Source organism: Siniperca chuatsi, linkage group LG23 (genome assembly GCF_020085105.1).
Source record: "Siniperca chuatsi isolate FFG_IHB_CAS linkage group LG23, ASM2008510v1, whole genome shotgun sequence".
NCBI classification, from domain to species: domain Eukaryota; kingdom Metazoa; phylum Chordata; class Actinopteri; order Centrarchiformes; family Sinipercidae; genus Siniperca; species Siniperca chuatsi.
In genome coordinates this window covers 14,498,479-14,524,340 of record NC_058064.1, presented here as the reverse complement: position 1 = coordinate 14,524,340, position 25,862 = coordinate 14,498,479, and the positions used below count along the sequence as shown (strand labels likewise).

The following is a 25,862-nucleotide window of genomic DNA, read 5'->3' as shown; positions in this document are numbered from 1 at the left end:
CAAAATCTTCATATGATGGAAATTCTCAAGGTAAAGCAGCAAATCACGAATGCAGGTGATACAAAGGTGATCGGACCATCCCTACACATGACCTCTGTAACGTCAGTAATAATCAGCTTGATGTTGATTTCTTTTTTTAAGCACAATGCCACTGATGTTTTTCTGGTACAATGGAAAGGATGATAGATGGCCAAAGTATACTGTATGATGTGTCATTAAAATTATCAATAATAATAAGTACCAATAATAATAATTACAAAAACTATTGGTAATTAACTGTAGTACATTAAATATATGTATATAGTAAATATATATACATACATATAGGTTACACATATATACATATACAGTATATATACATATATATCTATATACGTGTGTGTCATTACATAAATCAAGCTTTAGTGTCTATAGACTCATGTCTGTAATAATGTAAAATAGATGTATTCATTTTTAAATTCATTGTATTTTCCCTGCTCCACATCAAGTTTTAGGTTTTGGTTAACGATCACTTTCGCTGACTGACAGTAAGTTGGTTTCCGTTTTCTCCGAGCGAGTGATCCACTGTTCTGCACACAGCCGGCCCTTCTCCTCCTCCTTCCTATTGGTCAGAAGGATGAGCCGCTGCTCGGGGAACCTCCCAGCTGTGAGCGGGCAGAGAACCCGGAGAGAACACCGTGTTCCTCCTTTCAGATCAGCCTGCAGCTGCTGCACACGCCGGGGGTAGAGAGAGTGGAAAATAAAACGAAAGGCAAACTGCAAGCCTCGTTTAAATTACTACAAAAAAAGGACAGAAAGCAGCTTAATGTATCTGAACATGCTTTTGATGAAGATAAAGAAATTGCAGAACTGGACACCAGGTTAAGCTTTTACAGCATCATTACTTTACACTAAAAATAATGATTATTCAGCCCTGACCTGATACAAATTACACCTCTTTTGGTAGTTCCCTTTAACTTTCATGCTGATTAGGAGCAGCCCTTTTCTAGTCACCAGTTAAGGAATGAACTAACAAGTGTATCTTCGATTATTTATGAAGAATACTCAGTATAACACAACAGGGACAGTGATGAGTGTCTGGCAAGAAAATGACACACACACAGTAAAGAAAACCAGAGCAGTACCCGTAGGAAGCTTTACACAACTTTATTGAAGATTGTGTATAAATACACATGCACATTTCAAATGTAAACCCAAGTGAACTCAAGTGCAGCCAAACCTGGAAACCCCCGTTATGTCTTCATGCAAGGATGTCTGGATTATTTTTACAAAAAAAGTCCCAAAACAACAGAACCATCCTTTTTTTTAAAAAATATTCCCTCCCTGACAAGAGCACAGGCAAGACTTTGCAAACTAGTGTGTATGTGTGGACTTGCTCCACCCCAAACCCACCCCCACCCCCACCCCTCCCCCCGACATTTCAGGCCTTGCCAAGGTTTTAAATATATTGTCTGTTTATTATTAAATGCTTACATATAAATAAATAAACTTTATCAAATGTGCACTCACAGAGTGAACTCTTATGTACAATATTGTATAAGCCTATAGTAGCAATCACATCTCACTCAGTCAGGATGGGGTGAGTCGCCCGAAAAGCAAGGCAGCGCTGAGGCAATGAAGCCCACTGAAGTCAAAGCACAGAGATGCTCATAAAGGCATGGTACACATCTAATATTCTGAGGCGACAACAGGTACGCTAATGCTGTTTACAATGGAAAGAACAGGTAGAAAAAGAAAACATAACACTCCACCATGGAGAATAGATTTTATCATGAGTTATATTGATGGAGGAATATCCTGCAACAATCTGCCACAAAATATTTTCACTGTATCATGATCCCAAAAGCTGAAAGGCCTTTCAGGCAAACTCACCCCATAGTTTTTAGTTTTGTCCCCCCACCCATTCTCAAAAATCAGGACCACAAAGATGCATTGTTTCCCCCTCTGTAAAGGGGCGCATTCAGCAGTACCCATGAATTCATACAGCTAATATCAAAGGCAAAGAACCCATTACCATCACATTCAACCAAACCAAGAAAGGGAGCCATGGGGGGGGGGGAAGGAAGGAAGGAAAAAACAAATCTGGCCCTATAGAGAATCAAAAAGGCATCAACCATACATTCTGGCCCTCTAGTGGGTTAAAAAAAAATGTTTAGATGACGTGGCTCCGATATAACAAGCAGGCAAATAATACGGACATTCGTACACGAGTGTTGGTGTCTGAAGGGGCCGTGCAAGAAAGACGGTGCGATAGTGATGTGCAAAGAAAAGGCGACTGGTCTGAGATTAAGAGTTAAGGCCGAGGTGATCCAAACAAGAGATGACCCATCTGATGTCAGCGAAATCACCGATGTTTCTAATCTCACAGTGCCTCGATTATGAGGAGGAGGAAGAGCGCAGAGCCGTGGTAAAGCTTTAAACACCACCTGTGAATAACTTAAAGAGGGAGCATTGAAGAGGAGATTTGTGGCGTAGGATCTACGAGTCTGCCATTTAACTTTTTAACAGAAATTTGTTGCAATCCCTGCACAGTATGTTGAGTTGATTAAGACAGAGTGCTTATGGATTTGAACACTCAAAACTTCTGTAACAGCTTTTACTAATTCATTTTTGCAGATAAAATATGCAAAGTTAGAATCCATTTGGTTATTTTGCAAAGTTAGCTGGATAACTTCTCAATCCTGCTTTATTTTAGGTTTTAAGAAATATAAATTATCAACAGAGAGCAGAGACAGCGAAAGCAGGACCTTATATCACTAAGGTTCATGCCAGTTCATTAATAATCTGTCTAAAATGCAAGATCACAGCAGTAGCAGCAGCAGCAGTACAAAGCTAGGACAGTTTGGCTGTTCGACACTTCATAAAACCACACAACTATGAGCATCACTTCTCTACGTTGAGTCTAGACTATAGACACGTTTCACCAATGGCTAACAAGGCGGCTTCCTAAGCGTTTTATGTGAGAACCCTCTGAGAGACAAAGTCGCTGTTAAACATTTGCAGTATGTCTGGCAATAATACATAAAAAAGGTGGATGGTTGGTGATTGTGCAAGTTCAAAATGTTTCAGCGCATCATGAAAACCCGATATAATTCAGTGTTTAAAATATTTACAAGGTCTAAATGATAATAAAATGATATGCCAACAATGCATTGCTCTCAAAAAAATGTAAAAAACAACAACAAAGGAACACAAAAAGCAGAGGATGATTCAGAGCGCTACACCAAAGTACTGTGAAGCCTCGAAATCGTTCCCCAATGTCGTTCAGTGAGTCTTTTCAGAGAGCAGGTGAGCAAATCCTAAACGAATGGACGTGTCGACACACTCACACACACTTTACACACACACACATAGTGATCCAACCACACAGGAGGGCCCTGATTTCTTAGAGCTGCGTATCGCGGCAGCTCCCTGACCTAACAGCCGTCATCCCCGCAGTGGCTCCGCCTGTCAAGCGGCCGAGTCCGAGCCGCTGGGTGGGCCAGGTGGCGCTCGCTGCCATGCTGTGTGTCCATATGGCTTTGGATGGAAAGATCCTAGTCTCTCTCTCCATTTATTCCTGTCCTCATTTGCCTCAGTTGGTTTTCATGTTGACGTCTCGATTGGGCGCCCGCCCCTCCTCTTCTTCCTCCTCCTCTTCTTCCTCCTCCTCCTCATCTTCCTGCTCGTTGTTGTTCTTCCTGCGCCGGTTCTCGTTCAAGTCCTCCTCGTCGCTCAGAGCGGCGGCAGACGAGGCGCCCTGAGCAGAGGTGACGGCCTTTCTCTCCTGCCTCTCCTCGCCTTCGTTCTCCTCCTCTTCTCCTCCTTCCTCCTCCTCCTCCTCATCCTCCTCCTCCTCCTCCTCCTCTTCCTCGCGGTCGAGAGCGAAGTAGCCGGTGCCTTTCACCGTGTCCTGCCGCTGGTAGAACAGCACATAGCCTGCTTTGGACTGAAAGGAAGACAACAGTGAACAAAGTTACTCAGCTACACAAATAACTCACTGCTGTTTGTTTTCACACAGGATTCCCTTTTTGAAAGGGACGATCCCACAGAGATGCACCGCTACAGGCGCAACCGCTTCAAAAACGCCAAAACAGCTGGTGCACCTGTGGAGCGGGGCTGCATGCGCCCCTGCTCTGCTGTCCAACAGTTAGCCTATTTACTGGCATAGTAAACAGCATTATACTCACCAGAGAGGTGAGGTCACCTGGCTGCTCAAGCAACAGGAAGAAAGTGGTAAAGTAGTAAAAGCCCACCTCTTGCTTGATTTGATTGGCTGCCTGGGCCAAGTTTGACATTGACGAGTGGTGCGACTCTGCGCCTTGTGCTGAAAAGTTGAGAATATTTTAACTTTTGTGCATGTCTAAAAACCGCTAGAAAAACGCGACATGCGGCGCAAGAGAGGAGAGCATGCCAGGCAATACCATAGGAAAACAATGGTTTTGATGGAGACGCATTTCTAGCAGCGCATCTCTGTGATCGCCCCTTAACTTGGGTCAACACTTTTAAACACTAAAACTTCTAATAACATGACCATGCAATTATTGTAATCCTTTGATAACTGCATTCGACTGCATTAATTACAGCCTGCCCTAAGGACTTAGTGTTTGCTGACATTTTTTCCCATTTTGACATTTTTTTTAAATGAAATGAATGACATAGTTTTGGTCTTTTCACTGGATTTGTTTTCAATAACAAAAAATGTATTTATACTCATATTCCTCTCAACTTTCTGATTGGTAAAACTGCACTATGACTGAGAAACATGCGTCATCAGTCATGTCCAGGAAACAGACACAATGCAAACTAACTGAATATTAAACAAGGACAAGCACACATTTTTATGGCAACATTATCGCTGATCTGATAGCATCTAACCTCAACGATTTCTTCATCTAAGCCATCAACCTGTCTCTTAGACCCCATCCTAACTAGGCTGCTTAAAGAAGTTTTACCCTTAGTTAGCACTTCTTTACCAGATATGATCTTTCTGTCTTTATTAACAGGCTATGTACCACAATCCTTTAAAGTAGCTGTAATTAACCTCTTCTTAAAAAGCCCACTCTTTATCCAGGGGTTTTAGCCAACTACAGACCTATATTTAACCTCCTCTTTCTCTCTGAGATCCTTGAGAAAGCAGTTGCCAATCAGTTGTGTGACTTTCTAAATAACAATAGTTTATTTGAGGATATTCAGTCAGGATTTAGAGTGCATCATAGCACAGAGACAGCACTGGTGAAAATTACAAATTACCTTTTAATTGCATCAGACAATGGACTTGTCTCTGTACTTGTCTTGTTGGACCTTAATGCTGCATTCGACACCATTGACCATCACATCCTATTACAGAGACTGGAATGTTTAATTCGCATTAAAGGAACCGCACTAAGCTGGTTTGAATCCTATCTATCACATCGATCTCAGTTTGTACATATTAACGGCGAGTCCTCCGTGCATGTCAAAGTTAGTCACAGAGTTCCACAAGGTTCTGTGCTTGGACCAATTCTATTCACCTTATATATGCTCCCTTTAGGCAATATTATTAGGAAACACTCCATAAACTTTCATTGTTACTCACATGCACATTATATCTGTCAATCAAGCCAGATGAAACTAATCAGTTAGCTAAACTTCAAGCATGCCTTAAGGACATAAAAACCTGGATGACCTGCAATTTTCTGATGTTAAACTCAGACAAAACTGAAGTTATTGTACTTGGCCCCAAACACCTCTGAGACACGTTATCTAAAGATATAGTTACTCTAGATGGCATTTTCCCGGCCTCCAGCACCACCATAAGGAACCTCGGAGTTATCTTTGATCAGGATTTATCCTTTAACTCCCCATGAAACAAACTTCAAGGACTGCCTTCTTTTACCTACGCAACATTGCAAAAATCAGGCACATCCTGTCTCAAAATGATGCAGAAAAACTAGTCCATGCATTTGTTACTTCTAGGCTGGATTCCTTATTATCAGGCTGCCCCAATAAGTCCCTTAAGACTCTCCAGTTGATCCAGAATGCTGCGGCACGTGTACTGACAAGAACTAGGAAGAGAGATCATATTTCTCCAATATTAGCTTCTCTGCACTGGCTCCCTGTAAAATTCAGAATAGAATTTAAAATCCTTCTCCTGACCTACAAAGCTCTTAATGGTTCAGCACCATCATATCTTAAAGCGCTCATAGTACCTTATTACCCGACTAGAACACTGCGCTCCCAGAATGCAGGGTTACTTGTGGTTTCTACAGTCTCCAAAAGTAGAAAGGGAGCCAGAGCCTTCAGCTATCAAGCTCCTCTCCTGTGGAATCAGAGCCCAGTTTGGGTTCGGGAGGCAGACACCACCACCACATTTAAGAGTAGACTTAAGACTTTCCTCTTTGATAAAGCTTATAGTTAGGGCTGGCACAGGTGAGTCCTGAACCATCCCTTACTTATGCTGCTATAGGCCTAGACTGCCAGGAGACTTCCCATGATGCACCTCTGTCCTCCTCTCCTTCTCCATCTGTACGCATTCTAATCCCATTAATGCATGTTACTAACTCGACGACTTCTCTCTCTCGTAGTTCTGTGCTCTCTCTTCTCTCTCCTCTCACTTCTTGCAGGTATTTCTGCCTCTGGAGCTGCAGAGTCTGAAACTATGATTGCAGGCCACCTACTGCCCCCATGTGAATATCATTAAAAGTATCAGCTGTGACTGTGCTCTGTGACATGACAAATTAATTTACTTTATTTAAATTGATTAATTTTATGTATGTCTAGTGGAATCATTAGTGGGTGGTGAGGTGTAAAAGCCTTTACAAACTTTCTCAATACCCCCCCACTGTCATCACATCTTAATGAGACTACACATGGTTTGAGTGTGGGCTCTCTGGCTTCAATTACTGACTTGAGTTGTTCATATGTGCCAATTACTATATATCAAGAAAAAACAGTAACAGCAACAAAATACCCAAAACCCCAGAAAAGAGAATCCTAAGTACCTTATTAGTGCTTTTTTGGGAGTATTAGCACAGTTGGATGTCTTACACTGTTTAGCAATGTAATATTTAATCCCAATTAGAGAAAACATTGGAGGTACATTACTTTAATGAAATTAACCATTCTAGTTCGTGTCCAGCAAAACTGCCTATGATGAATATCCAGTAGGACTGTTGCTTGGCTTTTGCAAATGAGGACGCTCACCACTATTTGATCATCGTTGGCAGGAGACACGCTGCTGTCATCAAAGTTGTACCACTTCCCGTCGTCTTTGTTCTTGGCGTAAGCAGTATCTGAGCAGGGTGAGATTAAAAGACAAGAATATAGTATTATACTGTACAAGTTTCCCTCTTTACAGGTGTCCTATTCTGTACTCACACCATTTATATTATAAAACACTTGGAGAAGTACTGTGTCTATCATGTCTTTCACTTAGTGATCATACTATACTGAATTGAATTTTGGAATTGAAAATGCAGGAGCTCTGTTTCTTGAGACATTTCCAGACATTTTGTTAACAGGATACCCAAGCAGAGCTGGTTGTTGTAGTAGTAGTATATCATGAGTACCCAACTTCCACACACAGTATGTTGTGTATGGATATCAGCATAACATCTGTGCACATAAGAAAGTAATTAGATTAGAGCTGTGTATCATTACTGAGAATAATAGATCTACATATTACATACATACATACATACATACACAATCCAGTCGCTGACAACTCTTGTTAACATAATAACATAAGCGTGATTGGCTACAATTATATCAGAATGACAATGCAAAATGCAGCAAACCCCTGCTGCAATGCCTGTGGTGAGCTTCAGACTGAAACAAAGCTCTGTTTGATAAGGACCTACAAACACTAGTCATGACTGATGTTAACATCAAGCTTGTTAGCCTGCTGTAATCACTGGGTGTCAGGCATATGATAAATACTATATTTGCACAGCATGTTTCTTGATTATACTGTGAAGTGTTGGTGCATAGAGGAACACATAGCTAGAATAAAAAGGGAAGATGAATATGCTATTCAGCAAACTCTCAACAAAGCAAATCAACTGCAGGGCAGCAGTAAAACAATAGAAAGGAGGCTTTTAAACTGTTCAGTGATATGTGATGAATCTTACAGTGGCCTCCACCCATCCCGCCATAGTGGTTGGACACAGCAATGAGGTCGTAGCGACAGGGCCCGGCGTTGGGGTTGATCAGGAACTCAGACATGTCCAGGTCTCTGCAGGAAACACATCATACAGTAAACTAAGTCAATGTGTGCTGTGTATGCATGAATGAGACGCACAAGTGAAATTTACAAGTCTTCATGCCAAAAACTACACAGCTCTATATTTCTATACAGATAGCAACCCTTTATAACTTGGACTAATAGCAAGACATTACACAGTGCTAGCAGTAACAGAAGTCACATTGTTGAGTATGTTTGGTTTCTGTTTAAAATGCTACTGTTAAACTGTTGTTTGGCATGTGGTTTTAACAATAAAAACAGACTACAAACTACTAACAGACTAATGGTATTTTGACATCTGGTAAGGGTATCTGATATCTAACACCTTTTTCATAATGTGCAAATTTCACTATTTTTTGCTGGAAAATTGTAGGGAAAAAAAAAATCAAAAGCAAATATTTGACCTAGTGTTAAATTTAAATACATATTGTATGTTTCAAACATCGCATAAAATGATTAACAATCCAGAAAACAGAGTTTGTCATAATGTATTATAATTCCGACCAATGACAAAATATACACTGTGGAGACAGATTTGCAGGTATGGCAAAACACAAACAATGGATAATTTGCAGTGTTCTGCTGCAGTGATTTATTGCCTTTTCTGAGTGTGTGTGTGTGTGTGTGTGTGTGTGTGTGTGTGTGTGTGTGTGTGTGTGTGTGTGTGTGTGTGTGTGTACCTGAGTGGGAAATCAACAAGGGAGTCCAGTTTATCTCTCATATAACGACTGTAGGAGAAGCGTTTCAGATGGACTACCAGCACTGGCGGCAGAGACCACAGATCCAGCTTCTTAGTGGCCTGCTGGTGCTGCTTACAGTTTGGACAGTACCTGTGAGACCAGATGCACATTTCATTTTAGCAAATGCAGTTGACCCCACAAGTTGCAGCATTTGGCTGATAGCTGGTGTCACCACCTGCGTGTAACTTGTTTGTTTCTCACCATGGGTCCTCTGCTCCCAGTTTTTCTTTCGTGGTAAACAGCTCGATGCAGTCCTTCAGCTTGAAGAAAGCCTTCTTCTGAGGCTTGTATTCCATGCTCTCATGCTTGTCAAAGTCCTGCTCTCAGTCACACACACACAAACACACACACACACACAGCTGTTAGGAAACACTTCTCACAGCACTGTTGTGTCTCACTGGACACATCCCTGTCCCAAAACAGAACAAACCAGAGAATACTTTACTTTGAAGTGGCCTTATATGAGTTTTTGCACTCACAAAACTTTTTAAACTTAAAATATGGACTAATAACGTGTCTTAAGGCCATTTTAAGACAGTGTCTTACTTTCAAATTAAAACACGTTTACAGGTCAGGTTTAGTGCATGAATAGAGAGCAAATATTTACAGTTTACTTACACACATGGAATTTCATCTTATTTGCATTATATTATATTTAGCAATTATGGCTAGTTAGAGTTATTAAAATCATGTTATTAAAATCTAAGAGGCAGAACACAGAACAGTGCAACATTTTCATTTTAGCGACAAACAGAAGTGCTTATTCATCACATCTTGCAGTGAGCAAGGTGGAGGTTTAACACCCTTTTTTAAAGGATGTGGTGGCTGCTGCAGGCATCACATCTGTGGCCTTTTGATTACAAGACTGCTGTTCCTGTCTGGGTCACATCGCCATATTCTACACTGGACAGTACAGATGCTATAAAGTGAACCAGCTCTTTCAGAGAACATCTTCAGTTTGTGATATTGGCTTTACCTCGACAACGGTCTCATCAAAGAACTTCTTCTTGATTTCTGGTTCCCAGTCCAAGGACAGATAAGAGCGGTCTGTAAACAGAATGTAGACACACGAATCGCATGAGTCATCTTCAGTGTTACTATCATCATCATTCATCATTTTATCCATGTACCTGCAGGGTTATTAATTCTGATACAAAATGATTCATTTACTTTTCTGTGCTGTGATTAAATTATAAATCAATTCATTAAATTCATTAAAATAAGATATCCACCATTTGAAAAATGTTAATGCCTAGTTCCAATAACACTAGAATTAAAAAAAAAAATACATAACAATTTAAATTATTGTATACTAGATGATGAGACTGAATATATTTTGCTTGAATTTTGTATTTGAGGATATTATGTGAGGATTTATTTTCCTCCTAAAATGGATTCTTCATTTACTCCGTTCTTCACCCCAGTTCCTACCACTGAGTCGGAGGTGTCCCTCGTCAAAGCGGATCTGCCTGCTGTCCTCCTTGATGAGGGAGAAATCCGTTTTTCCCATGTTATTGAACTGGAATGTAAAAAGTCTCTTTCTGTTGTGCCCGGCCGTCTGCTGTCCTTTGGTGGAGTTCTGAGGACCAACCACACCATTCTCCAGCTCGTTGTCCCCACCCACAGAGTCCTCTGACTGGCTGTTGTCGTTCTCGGAGGGAAGCTCCTGATCCTGACTGGACTCGTCGTCCTGCTCGTCTGTCTCCATCTCGCCTGAGGGAGGACAGAAGAAGAGTGAAAGAATAATGACACATGCTGTGTGGCACAAATAAAATGGGACATTTCAAAAGGTCAAAACTTTTACAGGTAAAGTATTTGATCATAACATGTCTGTGCGTCTGTGTTTGTGCACTCACTCGGCGACCCCTCCTCAAGCAGTCCATTAGTGGCGTTACCATTGACAGTGTGTTGTTTGGATGGCTGCGTCTCTTCACAATCCTCTTCCTCCTCTTCTACTGAAGATCGCACAAACCGGCTGCAAACATAAAACATTTTTATTTACAGCAACTGTGTTGTTGTTTTTAAAAACTAGTCTGTTTTTACTTTTTTTTTTAAAGCTAAAATGATTTTTTCTATAGTCCTCCTAAATGCTTCTTGATTGCCTGCCAAAGTAGCTTGTAGACAAGACAAACTTATCAGCTGCCATCAAAGTTGACAAGCATTAGGCTGGTATCAATATGCAACAATGACTGTGTGATGAAACACAGAGACAAATGGACGTACCAGAGGCGAAGGAGCAGCATGTTGTAGAGTTTGTCTTCACTTAGGGTTCTGGGGACGGCGATGAGAAAGGGCTGTCCGAAGAGCGGCGTGCTGGTGTGGTTGTATCCTGACTGTTTGTACTTCTCCCTCAGGTGCACTGGGATCACTACATGGTCCGTATCCTCCACCTTGTTCACAGCCAACTCAAACCTGCAGAGAGAAGTGTGTGGTCGGTTTTGAAGTCACACTGGATATGCTACACGTTAGCAGCAAGAGTGAGAAGTGAAATCCTAATTCCTGCACATTTATGTCCTTGGCAAATAAAGCAATTTAAACTGGTGGACAGCCAACTATTCCATGCTTTAAATCTTTAAATAAAGTCACAAATACTGTCAGTAATCATTTATCAAGGAAGTCTTCAAACCAATCAGAAATGAAGCTGTTTGATAAGACAGACTAAATGCTAATGCTGTTTAAAACTTTGATAACAGAGTATGCCTGTCAGCCAAAGCTTGACACTCACACATAGATATCATCTCTCTCCATGATGCTGCTGAGGTTCTCGTTGGTGGCGAAGATCCGATGGAAACGGTGGTTGTAGATGTCAGTTACAATCATCTGGGGGATAAAAGAAAAGTCAAAAGAAAAGTAGTTAGAAGACTCTTGGAAATATAGGCTTATTAAACTGATATATGAACCCATTCCTAACACTATTTAGTACACTGGTATAGCAGAGTTTTGGACCGTATAATTCAGTATGCAGGAGAAAAGCTTTTTTGAACTTAATTAACTGGTCTGGGTGGAGTATTGTTTCATTTGCACCTTCTGTATTTATTTCCCTTTTGCATTTTTATTCAGCTCCTAGCTATCCTTCCCTTGATCTAAAAGGAAAAGGATACAAACATTTCCCCCCACTAGCTGCTGAAGCTGGGTGGGCAGGAACAGTTTCAAAGGGAATAGACTATATTGGTCTGTGCTGTGTGAGGAGATGTCAGCATTATAATGTGATGGCTAATAAGAGAGCAGGGTTAGTGCCCAGAGCAGAGCTATGAACTGTGATGTTCATACCTTCTCAGCAGCCACTCCAGACAGGTTGGAGAGGGAGGTACACAGGTCAGAGATGTAGCCCACCTTCGGCACGGTCAGCTTGTACTGAAATGGAAACACATCACCGTTAACTACAGCCTTCATGTGAAATCATAATGTATGTCAGGGTACTACATTTCAGGTGCTTTCCCAGGCATCGCATGTTACCTGTGTGGGTTTGGCCAGAGGGTCGAGTCTGACGAGATAGACCTCCAGTGTCCGCTCCTTCTTCATGGGCAGGGGCAGGGTCAAGTAGCAGAAAGGATCAAAGGTCACAGAGACCTTAGCGCACACAGGACACACCAGGGTGGACTTGAAAAGGCCATGGAAGATGTCCACAATGATGGAGTCGTTTCTCTTGATGTGGTTCTCCCACGCCTCCTCTGCCACCACCTGAGATAAACAGCAAAGCACAAACCAGCTATTATAAAAGACTGTAAAATCTAAAAATGTGAAAAATTAAAAAAAATCTCAAGTAAAACACAACATTAAGAAAAATGACAGTGCTTATTGAGAAGGGATGATTGTTTGAACAATCTATAAATAGGTATATAGATGACTCATATCAAATGCGAAAAGACATATTTAATCATATTTTTTAGGGAGTGAGCAACACTTTTTCATAATTTTTAATGTTTGGCCAGCTACATACACGTTAAGATCTGGAATTTAAAAATACTTTAGTTTCTCTCACCTTATCAGGCCTGCCGTTAGCGTCCTTGAGCTGGATGTAGGGCTTCTTCCTGATGCGGTTCAAGTCCTCGTGAAGGCCGTCCAGGAGAAAGGCCAGCAGCTCATGAGAGTCCTGCTGTTGGTAGCCCGAGAACTGTGGGGCGAAGCGGCCCACCTGGGTCTGGAGGATGGAAAACACATGAACAAAATGACATGGGGAGAGACACAAAAACAGAAGGAAAAAAGGAAAACTAGGTTACTTTCTGCCCAATATTAGAAACTGATTAAATTAAATTAGTCCATTCGCACAAACATTTAACATGCTCAGGTGCTTTCTTGGGTAGTCCATCGGTTTTAGTGTCTTTATAGACTTCATCACCAGACACTTGTCGATTTAGCCCCCACAGTTCCATGCAAGCCTGAACCCAACTACTGATATTAGCAGGGCAACTTTGAAACTGTTTGAAACTTTTAGATATTTTAAGAATTCAAAGTGGTGATAGCTGTACTTTGAAACCCTTCACTCACCAGGCTTATACACTGGTATGTTTGGCCATTCTTGGTTTGCTCTTTTCCTACTCGTGCGTTTGTATTTTTCAGAGTAGTAATGATAATATGGTTTATATTCCAAAGACATATTTTTGCTTTCTGCTCCATCAGTCTTTGAAAGATAACGGCTACTGTGGGTGACACAATGCTTTTACAGACCGTCAATTCCAAAAATGTATAAACAGTACACTATATTGGTCGTGAACCCAACATACAAAACTGCTTACAGAATTTTACTATCTTTCCTGGTAGTCACCTTGAAAGGCCTTGGGGTGACGTAGCTGTATTTGCCTGACCACAGCTGCTTGATAAGCTCGGCGTAGGCTCTGGCAATCTCCCCCTTCATGCCCAGCGGGTTGTCCTCATTCAGCTCATCTGTGTACTTGTCTTTGAGGAAGTACTCCGTCAGTGGAGGGATATTGCTTAAACACTGCGCAAAAGCAGGAGAGGACAATAATCAGCAGAGGATGGATTTAGGCTCCTCACAAGATCTGCATTTCAAACATCCATGCAGTCACTGTCCCTTTTTAAGTACCTGTGTAGATATACATATTGGTGACAAATTAAACAAAAAGTGTCTTATTATGGTGTTGGACCATCATGGACCACTATGAGCCTTCAGAACAGCTTCAGTATTCCTTGGCAAATAGCCTATAATTTTTTTTTTTCTTAGGTAGCATCTTGGTCTGTGCCTGAAGATATGTCTCTTCAGGCACAAACCATGGAGCTCAAACACATCTACATTTGTCATCTACATTACAGTGATACACATTTCTGCAGCACTCAAAATTCTTCTAGACTAAACAAACCTTTGAAGACTTGAAAAGAATCAGGATAACTTTCCATACTGTGTCGAGCTCCTGAAGGCATGCTGTTACCTGCACTGCAGAGTTCATGAAGCAGGTGTTGCCTAGGTTGGAGAGTCCACAGAGGCCTGAGCGCTCACTCTGCCTGCTCTGGTCTGAGTAGTCATAGCTGTTGCTGTAGGGGTGGTAGGACGGCAGACTATAGCTTGAATTCTTCACACTGTGCAATAAACATACAAAAGCACAAACAGGCAGGTTATATAGGGTTGGGTAGGGTTTGTCAAACTGCTACAAGCAAAGAAGAAAAGCAAAGAAAAGGTTATGAACTTCCTATTGTACACATAAATGTAATGTGGCTACATCTATGTTAAGTTAAAAACAGTATATACCTGGTTATCAAGATAAAGTTGTTAATACACTCAACAATACATTAAAAAATATCACCAGGCCAATATACAGCTTCAGTTTCCACTAATTCCTCTTCGACCAAAAAAAACAAACTACAATCCAAACCCATGAACCCCCCCAAAAGACTCTCTCAAGCTTCCTAGACAAAAAGAGAGAGCTTAAAGCTAGGTCTCCCCAACTGCAGCAATCAGCAGACCTCTGGGAGGGCTGCAAGGCAGTGTTGGTTGCTTCTGGCTCCCACTGGTCAAGGGAAACAGCTGTGATGGCGGTGGAGGCAGTGGCCTCGCAGTTCAGCACGCGGTGGTCCACCCTCCTGCTGTCCAGCTCCACCGCCTCAGGCCTCAGGCACCACCAGCAACACAGGAGCATGACATCTCAGCCCCGCCCCGGCCCATGCCGGCCCGCATGTCCACATGAAATTGGATGACCAGCAGCCTGAATGGGGTTCGGTTCGGTTCGAGTTCGGTTCGAGTCCAGCGCATGCAGAGCCTGGTTTCTTTAGGCCAGGAAGGAAAGTCCAGCTCCAGTCTCCACTGTTGAGACCAAATGTTAACTCAGCTCAACCCAGTGCAGCTCCAGTAGCTCCAGTAGCAGTTTGGATATAGTCCGAACCAAGTTCAGACCTAAATTTGACTTCCAAGTCCAGCACAGGCCAATAACCAACAAAAACACACTCTTCCTCTTTCTTAGAGCTAACGAAGCAGCTCCCCTCTTCTCTTCTCCCCCCTTCTTCTTTTTCGAGCTCGACCGCCTGTCATCTTGTTATCCTCTCTGCCTCAGATCCCTTCCCCCTGTCCTGTCCTGTCCTCTGGTCTTCTGCTCCTCCCTCTGGCCTGCCTGCTGTTCTCTGCCGCTCTACGGCTACCAGCAGATATTTATAGCAGCATCAGCAGCAGCAAGGATGCTCAAGACTACTGCTATCGAAGCTAGAGGTGCACAGAAAGAGAGAGAGGGAGGGATAGGCAGAGAGAATTGGGGAGGGGGGGGGGACACTGGCTGGCAGAAGAGAAATGAGATGGGGATGGAGGGAGCAGCTGATCCACTGCATCCAGCTGAGGCTGCAGTATTCACAGGCCTGACTCTCTCTTAGTATCTCTCTACCCCCCCAACACAGATATACACACACATTAACACATTCACTCATGCCAACACACAACTTATCCCCTTTTCTTACATTCTTGCACACGTTATATTGCATTCTCTCTCATCTTGACACACAAATTCTCGCTCTCATTTTCCCCCCTCTCCCGGTTAAATTACACCCTATGACACTGTTAGCACCCCTCAAACACACACTTTGACACTCCCTTTTCATCCTCTTTAATATGCCATGGCTGTCTGTATGAGGGCTTTTAAAGGGGAGGGTTGAAATAAATAAACCCAAAGAAAGGGCTGGTTTCATCATAGGGGCTGTTATGTGTGTGTGGAGGCAGGCGATGAGAGGAGCAGGAGCAGATGAAATGTATTCTGAAGGTCACTTAGACTGCAGAATGTGTGCATCGCAATGAGCTCAGGGAAGAGGAGTGGTAAAGAGACCAAGAGACTGACAGAGAGAGAGAGAGAGAGAGAGAGAGAGAGAAAGACTGCCTGCCAGAATAAGGGGACACTGCCTGGTAAGACAGTGACACTTACTGCTGTTACAGAGGATCACTACTGGGGCTAAACCAACCAGGCCAAAAACCGCAAAATCAAAAAGATAAGTGTTATGTAATGCGGGAACACTTCATATGAAAAAAAAGGCCCCATGCATAATTCAGAGAAAACGACAGCGCTGGCACTACAGTGAATCAGGGACAGGAGAGCTGCTGGGAGTGAAGATCCAATTTCCCCAAGTCACCCACTCTGTACATTCCACAATCCACCAAAACTGTGCAGAAAGAAGATGCCACTGCCATCAAACAATATAAAGCAGAGCTGTGAAATGACAATGTGTAACTATACTCCCAAATGTACAAAAGTAAGTACAGTACAAGGCAGCAGTATAGTGTACTTGTACTGAAAAATAATTGGAGAGATTTTCTTTTCAGCTAGTGAGTGTAGGAAGGATAGGCTCAGTGTACTTTAACACCTTCCTTCTTAGTCAATATTGATTTTTCAGGGTGGCCAAGCTTGTGGCTATTATTTCTGCATTCCAACAGTATATAAAAAAAAAAAATGCAATGCAGAGTGTCTATATCTAAGACGCACACATATAGACACACTCCAGCATGCAGTAAATCACACACACAAGGTGGAAGGAGGGGACAGTAAAGTCTACTGGACAGCAGAGGTGAAAGCTCCACCCACAGTCGAGCAGTGCTCTCTAGCAGAGGGCTGACAGAGCCTCTAGGTCCCATTGCTTTAGCAACGAACCACATTTTCAGAAAACAGAAACTGAAAGTTGAAAAGAAAGTGAATTGTGATTCATTTTGGCATAGCAAGAAATCCAGACTGATTGATTGATATTTGAGATGTTCCTGTCACCCCTGCCTCTTGGGTTAACATGGTGAAGAACACTAAAGCTTCAGAAAATGTAGGCTAGCACTCGAGCTGCATGATTAAGCATATACTGTGATTTTCTTCTTGAATGATTACCAATAACATTTTTTTTGTTTAGCAAATTTTGTGACACCTCTGACACTCCTGATGTGGTGTATCAGGGGTGCTGTTAAATACTAGAATGACTCAGGGAGCCCAAAGTTGGAAAGGCGGGCTTTAACAACCATTGAATGTAAAACGTGAATCATGAAACCAAAATGAGACTAACGATGGAGATGTGGGCAGTCAAATCTTACAGAGGCCATCTTTGAAAATAACTGCATTTTAGATTACTAACAAAAGGGATTATTTTCTTTTATTTGGAGGTATGTTGGTTTTAAAGATAACCAACAGTTGGAAAGATTCAGTGCCAAATCTGTTGCAGGCTTGTACACGCGCCTCCATTTCTTTTGACGGAGCCGGACTGGCCTCATTCATACGAGGGGGTGTGCGTTTTTTCTCCCAGGGCTAAATTCAGTCTGAACGCGGCCTAAAGAGATGCAGGCCGAGAAATAATAACATAGGCCATAATTGAAAAATATAGCAATCAGCAAAGTAGAAAAACAGATCAAACTTAGGAAAATCCTTCTAAATTTGAATATGAAAACAATTTAGTTAAAGTAGATCATGTTATTTGGATATACCTTGGTGGTAAATCAGATAACTAATGTTCTATGCCAAGTCTGTCTCAGGCTTGTAGCTGTGACCCAAATACTTGGCTGATATGTCGTTATATATATTACATTATATTCAAATGTTGTGATTGAGTAAGACAGCATGGGTGAAATAAAGACCTTGTAGCATAAATTAATGGGTAAACTAATGATCACATTAACCATAATCATGCAGCTCTAGCCAGAGCTATCAATCAGTAAGGTAGAAAATCAGATGCGAACTATCAACTAACAATTAAATGCTGAGTAAGGCCCCCAGAGGCACCGGGGGGCCATTTCTAGAGAGCACTGCTATCGCTGAAGAAAATTCCAAAGAGATCGATCCCTCGTAAGCCCCTTCCCCTCCCTGCTATCAGCTCGTACAGCTGAAACTGCATCATCATGACATAGCTTTAAGCCCCAAATCACAGCCAGAGATAGACCTGTACAAAACAACGTTCAACAGACTTCATACTGGGATACTGTCAGCTGCTTCATTTAGTACGACTGAATTAGGAATGAGTGTAAATTGAGCAGAAGAGAGCTGAGAAAAAGTTCAAATAGATCAAACCGAAGTCACATCATTTCTGCAGGAATTTCTTTCTTTAACCCACTACCACTTCATAAGCCAATTCAATCTGAAATTCCAGCAAAGTTAATGTGAAGGTTTGTGCTGAGCAAATACTCCAGACTCCATTTCTGGCTGTTAGCATCCAAACCCACCCCTCAGCTAGTCAATCCACTACTAAGCCTTACTTCCTGCTGTTGAAGCTGCTGTTATGATTGTTTGTGAGAGATGAAGGCGAGATCTTTGGCAAAGCAGAGAGATTGGAAGCACCAGATGACCTTCAAAAGATAAAGAATAGATCATGAGTTAGAGTGGAGAAAATAAGGCGCTGTTCCAGAAAGGTGTGCGAGTGTCAATTAAATAAAACTGAGATGAATTCAAATAAAATAGAGGGATATGTCAGCAACAAAAGGTCAAGCAGAAGAGGTAGCCTGAGGCAAAGCCATAGAGAGAGGACATTTTTGAAGATGAAGAGGTGCTGTAGTGACATTGCAGGGAAAGTTTAAAAAGGTGTTTCAGACAGGATTCTGGTGCTGTGTCACATCTGACCAAGTAAAAAAGTCCCTAGCAATTCAATAATACACAGCCTGTGTGTAATCTTTTGGTAAATCAACAGTAATGTTTTGATACAGCGTGGAAATTGCATTCTATTTCTGTGGTAACTTTTTCCTTCAGTCAACAAAGCAATATAATCCAGGTGATGTGCCGTTCACTCACTTGGGTGCCGTGGAGCCTCGGGGCCATGTGCCATCCTCACTCTTCTGCTCTATTACGAGAACCTGTGGGGGACGGCAGAAAGAAAAGAGGGCTCCATCTGCTTCCACGAGGTCAAAGACACCAAACGTTTTAGTATTTGCATGCCTATACTGTGGTCGACTGAAATTGAAGTTGTCGTCTGCACTCTGAGAAAAAACCTTAGTAGCATTAATTTTGAGGTTGTTTTTTTTAATGTAAAGTAGTTAAATAAAACTACAATGAATGGGTTATTCAGATTTGACAAAAATATCAGATTATACTTTTTTGATAAATAAACACAAAGGAACAGATGCGTTTTGCCTTTCCACATACCGTGAAGGGCTGCCATTGACTTTTTAAAAGCTAATAGTAGAACCAAGGACTTGTTACTACTAAAACATTTGTTTCCTTTACATGCTGTACGTAGTTAATGTATTTCTAATGGGGAAAGACAGGGAGCCGGATAGATCTTATCCGCTGTTTCACTTTGTGAGGATTTGTCCGAGGCAACAATCCTCTGGAACAGCTGCTGGTGAACGGGACAGCCCTGTTGCTGCTGGCTCATTGGGGCCAGGTGTCTAAATTAAACTAGGCTTGTATAGACACTGTAGTTGACTGCCAGGTGGATGTCAGGATATACGTGCACAGTTTAAGCAGCTTGCAAGGTTAAGAGGTTAAGTTTCTCGCACGGCAGCTGGCAAACAGATGTTGTGGGTTTCAAAGCTGTAACCATCTCATTCCAGGACAGTCTTACCGCATTGTGTTAACATAACTCCACAGAAAGTCAGACAATGATTTCAGTAATCTGCTGTATATTATTTTCATGTAAATATGTTTCCACTTTGCTGTTCTCCATCACCATAGATTTTAATTGTGTTGCATTTGTTGCTCTAACCACCCCATGTCGAGGTTTTTCAGTGCCTAACATACTTGTTTATGTTAAGTGTTTACCCAGGAGAGAAAGTGGATAGATAGTAGGAGCAGTGATGAAGAGAAAAAGACAAGAGTGCCACCTAAACAGACTCAAACTTCAACTGAAGAACAAAGAAGAAACTCGTCACAGTACCACCTACAACGTTTAAATGATTTCATTGTCCATTATAAAGAACGATTGATTAGAAAATAAATGTTGTGCCTGCTAGAACACACTGACATTGAGATAAGTTAGACTGCCCTCTGCAGGTCATGATAACCTGTTGGATACAGATTCAAACAAAGCAGAAAAATAAGGTTTTTCTGAAGCTCCACTCTGCTGTGGCCTATAGGGCTGACTGGCAGAGAGCACAAATAAGGAAAAGCTATTTGAGAAGGGTGATTGAAACTAGAGCATATTTCACTGAGCTCAGGAATAATAACTGTCTACATAGCAAGCCATATTTAGACAGCTCTGTGTCGATTTTGTCAAATACATTTTTTTTAGCTGACTCTGGGAAAAGAACCCTGCAGAGGTGTCCAAAATGTTTTCACTTTGTGACGATTTCAGATAAAACTAAATAAGTCCCTACCTGTCCTTGGTAGAGGCCGGCGTCTTGAATGGTGCTGTCGGGTTTGTTGAGAGGCTCAAAGGTGTTGCTCATGTACCTGTTCCACAGCCTGGTCTCCTTCTCATCAGGGATGCTGAACAGCTTCCTCATGTCCTTCTCTATCATGTCTGCAGCAAAGCGTTAATATTATCAGAAAAGAAAGAAGGTTGTGGTTCACATTATATGGTTAAAAACAGAAGTAGCCAGGAGTTTACGTACACTTGCTTGCAGAATGGAAAGAGAAAAAGACTCTTTAACAATTGTTCAACCACGAAGAGGAACTAATCAGTGAATTCATCTATTCTTATGTTTGCAACCTGCATAAGTCTGGGGCGTGATTGCACACGTTTGACAGATGCAAATATAATGAAATGTGGTTTCCTTCAACATGGAATGGAATGAATGTCTTTTGATTTATCACTATTAAATAACTTATTAGTGTGGAGGGTTATTAGCGGTGAAGATTAAAATAACATGATGATTGTGTACAGTGTGTGTGTGTGTTTTAAAGAGATCATGATAGCTGTTGTTAATTAATGTTTTGATTAATGTGTTAAAAACAAAACATTTGCAGTTTTGTGGACATTTTGGTTAAGACCCATCATCATTTACAGGGTAACATTTTCTTTATGTGTGTCGAAATGAAAAAGTTGCCTTAATCAAAACAAAGGGGTAAACGAAAAGTAGTGGACATCAAGTTATGAAAATATGAAATCTAAATCACTTAAATATGACCAGCAGTGTAAATATGACTCACTCCACAGCGACTCAGGCCTACCTATTGTGTCAGCTTTACTGAAGCGTCTGGTGATCACATTGTCCATGTTGCTGTCTTCACAGAGCTTCAGCTCCGTCAGGTACACCTCCACCTTGCAGTGCTTCACAAACATACCCTGTTCCACCACCTGGAAATTAACACAGGGTAATGATCAACTGTCCACATAATCTAATAATGAATCCATGAATAATCAAATATATTGCATATATGCAGACGTTATTATCAAATACTATATATGCACATAATGTATTATTAGAAACTGTATGAGCATTTTACGTTTTTACTATGCAAAAGCTCTAATGAGTATTTTCATCTCTATGTTTCATAACTGGACTACATTAGCCCACTGCAGCAAGTAAAAGCATGGAACTTGAAAACATTATGTTGCAACAGGTACATGTTAAGACAAAACACAAGACCCGATGTGGTCAAACCCAAAGATTAATCTCTGTTGTCACTATATCAGATGAAAATACAGCCTCCTTCTTATCATGATACAAACATGGACTCTTCAGATTTTACAGCTAGCAACATAAGTCAACCAACACCAGCCATCACCTGGTTATTCTTTGACTAGGAACTAGTAAGCTTGCTATCGTATCAGCCCAGCAGGTACACCTCTTACATTACCTCGTACTAATTATTTATTTGCGGTCTTACACGATGAAAAGTGTCGGGTAAATTTGGGGTTGTACTAGACTCTGTTTCTCATGGAGAACAAAGTGCAGTCTGCTGGCCTGGTTGCCATTCATCTGGTGTCCTGATAGGAGCAGAGTCTGAGTGAAGTGCCTAAATTAGCAGCAGCACCTCGTGGAAACAGCTGAGGGGTCCCAGCCTATTTATTTCACCGTTGAGCGCCTCCAACACACACACACACACACACACACATATATATATATATATACACACACACAGTACCAACTTCACAAATCTCACACACGGCTCAGATTCTCTCCTCCACCCCTCCCCTACCCATACCCCAATACCCCGGTGGGCCCACCCTACCCCTCAGCACAACACCCATGTGTTTGTAAACTCGGAGCAAAAGCCCAACTCATCGCCAAACTCTGACAGAATTTCTCAAATCAGAGCCGAGCCAAAACCATTTACCCCACCCACCACCCCCTCCTCCCATACTGGTTATGCCTCTCGCACTCCTCTCAGAAGCTTTCAGGCTGCTTCTCTCAGTGTGACCTCAGCCAGCATTCCTCCACTTCAGAAAACAAGGACGCGCAGGAACACTCCGCTGGTGTTGGCAATCAGACCAGAAGAGGACAACGGAAGGAAACATAGTGCCAAACCTGTGACTACAATCCTCCTAAATCCTTTTTACCGCTTCTGTTCCCCCCGTACCTCAGGATGACAACCCCACAAAAGAAACAAAGGGTTTAAAAAAAGAGGAAAACTAATAATGAACCTCCTGCATGTTGTGTCTTGCAGATCGCTCCATGTAGCTTTTCTGTCATCCAGAACGTTGCCTGAAAATAGAAACCCTGCGGCCACCCGATATGTCCCACGACATACATGGCAAAATGGGAGGGTCAATTGATGGGGGGAGAAAGAACGAGAGAGAGAATGATAGAGAAACCTCTTCTAGCAGCCATGATGCCATGACTAGCGAGATTTGAAGCGGGGGATTTGATACTGTAGGTCCTGTTAAGTTGTAGCCACCATCATGAAGTATTCCACTGACTAATCAACTGTAACCACATACAGCCATTCAGTGGTTTGTTTCACTGTACAAAATAAGAGTAGAAGTACTTATTAACCCTAAAAGAAATAATTGCAGTTCATGGCAGAAATGAATGAAAAGCTGAAAAAAATTAATGAAAAACACCATCATTGTTGTGTCCTTTTCACGCAAGGTAAATATCCAATATATCAGTATAATCTTTATTTGTTTTCAGCTCCTGTGCACAGTGTACCTTTGTACATCTAACTGGCAAATCAAGTCAACCAATCACTACATACTACAGCATTTCTTATGATTACACACAAACCTACAGTCTTCCATTCCAAACTAAATGTTGTGCCTAACTGTCTTTTGCTATTCTTTTTGTTAATAATGTATTATGAGCAGCAGTGGATCCATATCAATATTATCGTGAAGAACTGTAGTAAAAGATACAGCTAATATCATTTGGCTGTCTTTTACTATTTTATGTTGAGCAACACTGTTCCAGAACTCAAGTTTCTATTACAATTGTGCTACACTCCTGATATCCCGATCTCAAATGGCCGTATGAGCGCACATTTCTCCCTTTCAACCCAACAAGCCACACTACACACCATAGCTACTAAACCTAACATTACATTACATCAGAGAAAACCAACTTTGCTGGTGTTATATAATGCAGTGAGCAGAACACTCTCCATCCATCAAATCCATTCATAGTCTTATGCTCACGACTGAACCCTTACCTTGCGTGCAATTGGCTCTTGGCCATCTGTCAATCCATACCAGCTGACGAGCTTATTCCAGCCCTCTGTTGGGACCAAGATGTAGTCAAGCTCATCGATGAGGTGCTCCTTGATGGCCAGCACATCCCCATCTAGAGTTCGGGAGGGGATGAGAGAAAGGGTGAGAAACAAGCAGGCAGACAGACAGAGGGAGAGAAAGCACATTGTGGGACAACACTTACACCAGTGACACTGCACTGACTGTCTCACACGACACAAAACACACAAAGAAAAAGGTATGCTGGAGAGCTTTCTATGAACCCCCCAAAAAGGCTACTCTATGGAGTCAGTCAACAATGTTGTTTTTGTTCCCTTTTCCTCTGAACTCTTTGTTACTACTTCCAGAATGGTAAAGCTATACTGACCAGGGGTCCGTGGTGTAACATAAGGCCACACAGTAATTAGAAATATATCCCTAATGGTGATTTAAGGTATAAGGAGGTGAAGCATCATCTGTCTTACCTCTGAGAAGACCAGAGTTATCAACTGGTCCTGGGTAGACATTCTGGTCACCCATCTGGTATTTGTCCCAACTGTCATATCCCACATATTTCTTCCACTGTTTGAACCAATGACTGTCCACAAGGTACCTGCAGAGAAGGCAAGCAGTGTTATTTCAGGTCTGATAAAGCAAAATGGGACACTGCTAATGAGCCCAGATTGCTCAAGGGTCAAGGGTCGTGCAACAAGCTTTAAAGTGTGAACCAAAGCTTTTGTATTCCTTATTACACGTTAAATGGTGATAAAAGAAATACTTCGGCAGGTGAAGGCTACTTCGCTGTCAGTATTCTAAACAAATCTGACTTTGAGAGGCAAATATAACAGATTGATAGTTGTAACAGTAGCACCGTTGACGCCGGCTTGAGTTCAGGTTGCTGCATGCCTGGCCAGCTGGCTCTGTGATTTTGACAGGTGCTTCTTTTCCGACTCCGCCCTGTCGAAGTCGACAGATGAACCCACTGACTGGCAAACCACTTGGAGCTTCGGTAGGCTAGCCAATTAGCCATTAGCCTGCTAACTACATCAGCCAATCGAAATGTAGCCTCACTGAGATCATGTCATCAGATAAAAAGCGAGATGGTAATTTGGAGCTAGCGAACATAATCAACAGAATACAACATTTAATGTAAACAATATGTAGGGTCTATCGTTCTTCACTGACAGTTTAATAGCGTCAGCGCAAGCACCGCTAGCCTGCCAAGCTGACACACATGAAGCTGACAGGCTCCCGTTAGCTAGTTCGGAGCTAACTGTCAACACGGCCCGTCGCCTCGACTTTCTTATCCTTCATGACGTTGACAGCCTCGGCAGAGCCAGCCGACGGCCACGCGGCGTCTTTGCAAAGCTTTCAGCTCAAGTCTTACCAAGTGTCTCCCTTTCTTAGCTGTGTTTTCAACAGTGCCGCAACCTCTCCTCTCTGGGTATCCAGATCTGCCGCTCCTCCTTCCGCCATCTTTCCTCGGACATCACCCGTTGCATGGTGGGAAAGTGTGGGGCGTCACCGAGGCACGTAGAGTGTGACGCCGCTGTTTCAGCCAATCATCAGCTCACCGGCAGTAGAGGAGAAGCATGACACCCAGTGGTAGAATTATTCTAGAAAAATTGTCCAAAAATGCCCCATCATTGTGACTGCACAGCCTTCTTGATGTCTAAGAAACTGTACCCCTCTAAAAAACAGTCGTCACCAGCTACACACCTCTTTGTCCAGCCAGGGGCATTATATCATTTAACATTTTTACCACACTGTATGAGCTCAGTGTGTAATACAGGGGGTAAAATATCTCTAAGCAGAGCCTCATTCCATAAAGAATTTGTCAATGGACCAAGTTGGAGTTTGTTTGTTTTTTTGGCATAACTATCCCATGATCTAACCTAATTTTCCTGATCAGAAATTATACATTCTGTGCTATTGTGAAACAGTAAAATACATACAGTACATTCAGCAATTTGCTGAGGAACATT

The 25,862-nt window shown here is 42.0% G+C and overlaps 1 protein-coding gene across 6 annotated transcripts; it reads right to left on the bottom strand.

Annotated features, from left to right (window-relative positions):
- Window positions 1-1,130: 1,130 nt before the first annotated feature.
- On the bottom strand, window positions 1,131-25,467 carry LOC122871353 (ubiquitin carboxyl-terminal hydrolase 15-like). 6 transcript variants are annotated; one of them, XM_044186365.1, is made up of 22 exons: window positions 25,265-25,464; window positions 24,363-24,490; window positions 23,862-23,992; window positions 21,441-21,567; window positions 20,645-20,790; window positions 19,122-19,183; window positions 18,593-18,682; window positions 14,331-14,478; window positions 13,709-13,882; window positions 12,926-13,084; window positions 12,400-12,624; window positions 12,214-12,297; window positions 11,669-11,763; window positions 11,167-11,355; window positions 10,800-10,918; window positions 10,375-10,656; window positions 9,920-9,990; window positions 9,145-9,260; window positions 8,884-9,033; window positions 8,091-8,194; window positions 7,165-7,253; window positions 1,131-3,928 (listed from the first exon to the last, which is right to left on the bottom strand). In XM_044186365.1, exons 1-22 carry the CDS (start codon window positions 25,351-25,353, stop codon window positions 3,575-3,577), a joined length of 3,132 nt encoding a protein of 1,043 aa, XP_044042300.1. In that variant the 5' UTR covers window positions 25,354-25,464; the 3' UTR covers window positions 1,131-3,574. The 6 variants fall into 6 exon arrangements, 5 of the variants coding, with proteins under 5 accessions (XP_044042300.1, XP_044042301.1, XP_044042302.1 ...); XM_044186366.1 differs by lacking the exon at window positions 18,593-18,682 and having other exon boundaries at window positions 25,265-25,463; XM_044186367.1 differs by lacking the exons at window positions 23,862-23,992; window positions 24,363-24,490; window positions 25,265-25,464 and adding an exon at window positions 22,858-22,959.
- Between the last annotated feature and the right edge of the window lie 395 nt (window positions 25,468-25,862).

Excerpts from the sequence above, each read along its gene's own strand:
- LOC122871353 (XM_044186365.1), bottom strand. The coding sequence starts at position 25,353 with ATGGCGGAAGGAGGAGCGGCAGATCTGGATACCCAGAGAGGAGAGGTT. Across the intron at positions 18,683-19,121 it reads CGAGGCTCCACGGCACCCAA|GTCATCTGGTGCTTCCAATC; the intron begins GTGAGTGAACGG and ends TATCTTTTGAAG. Across the intron at positions 8,195-8,883 it reads CTTGTTGATTTCCCACTCAG|AGACCTGGACATGTCTGAGT; the intron begins GTACACACACAC and ends TGTTTCCTGCAG.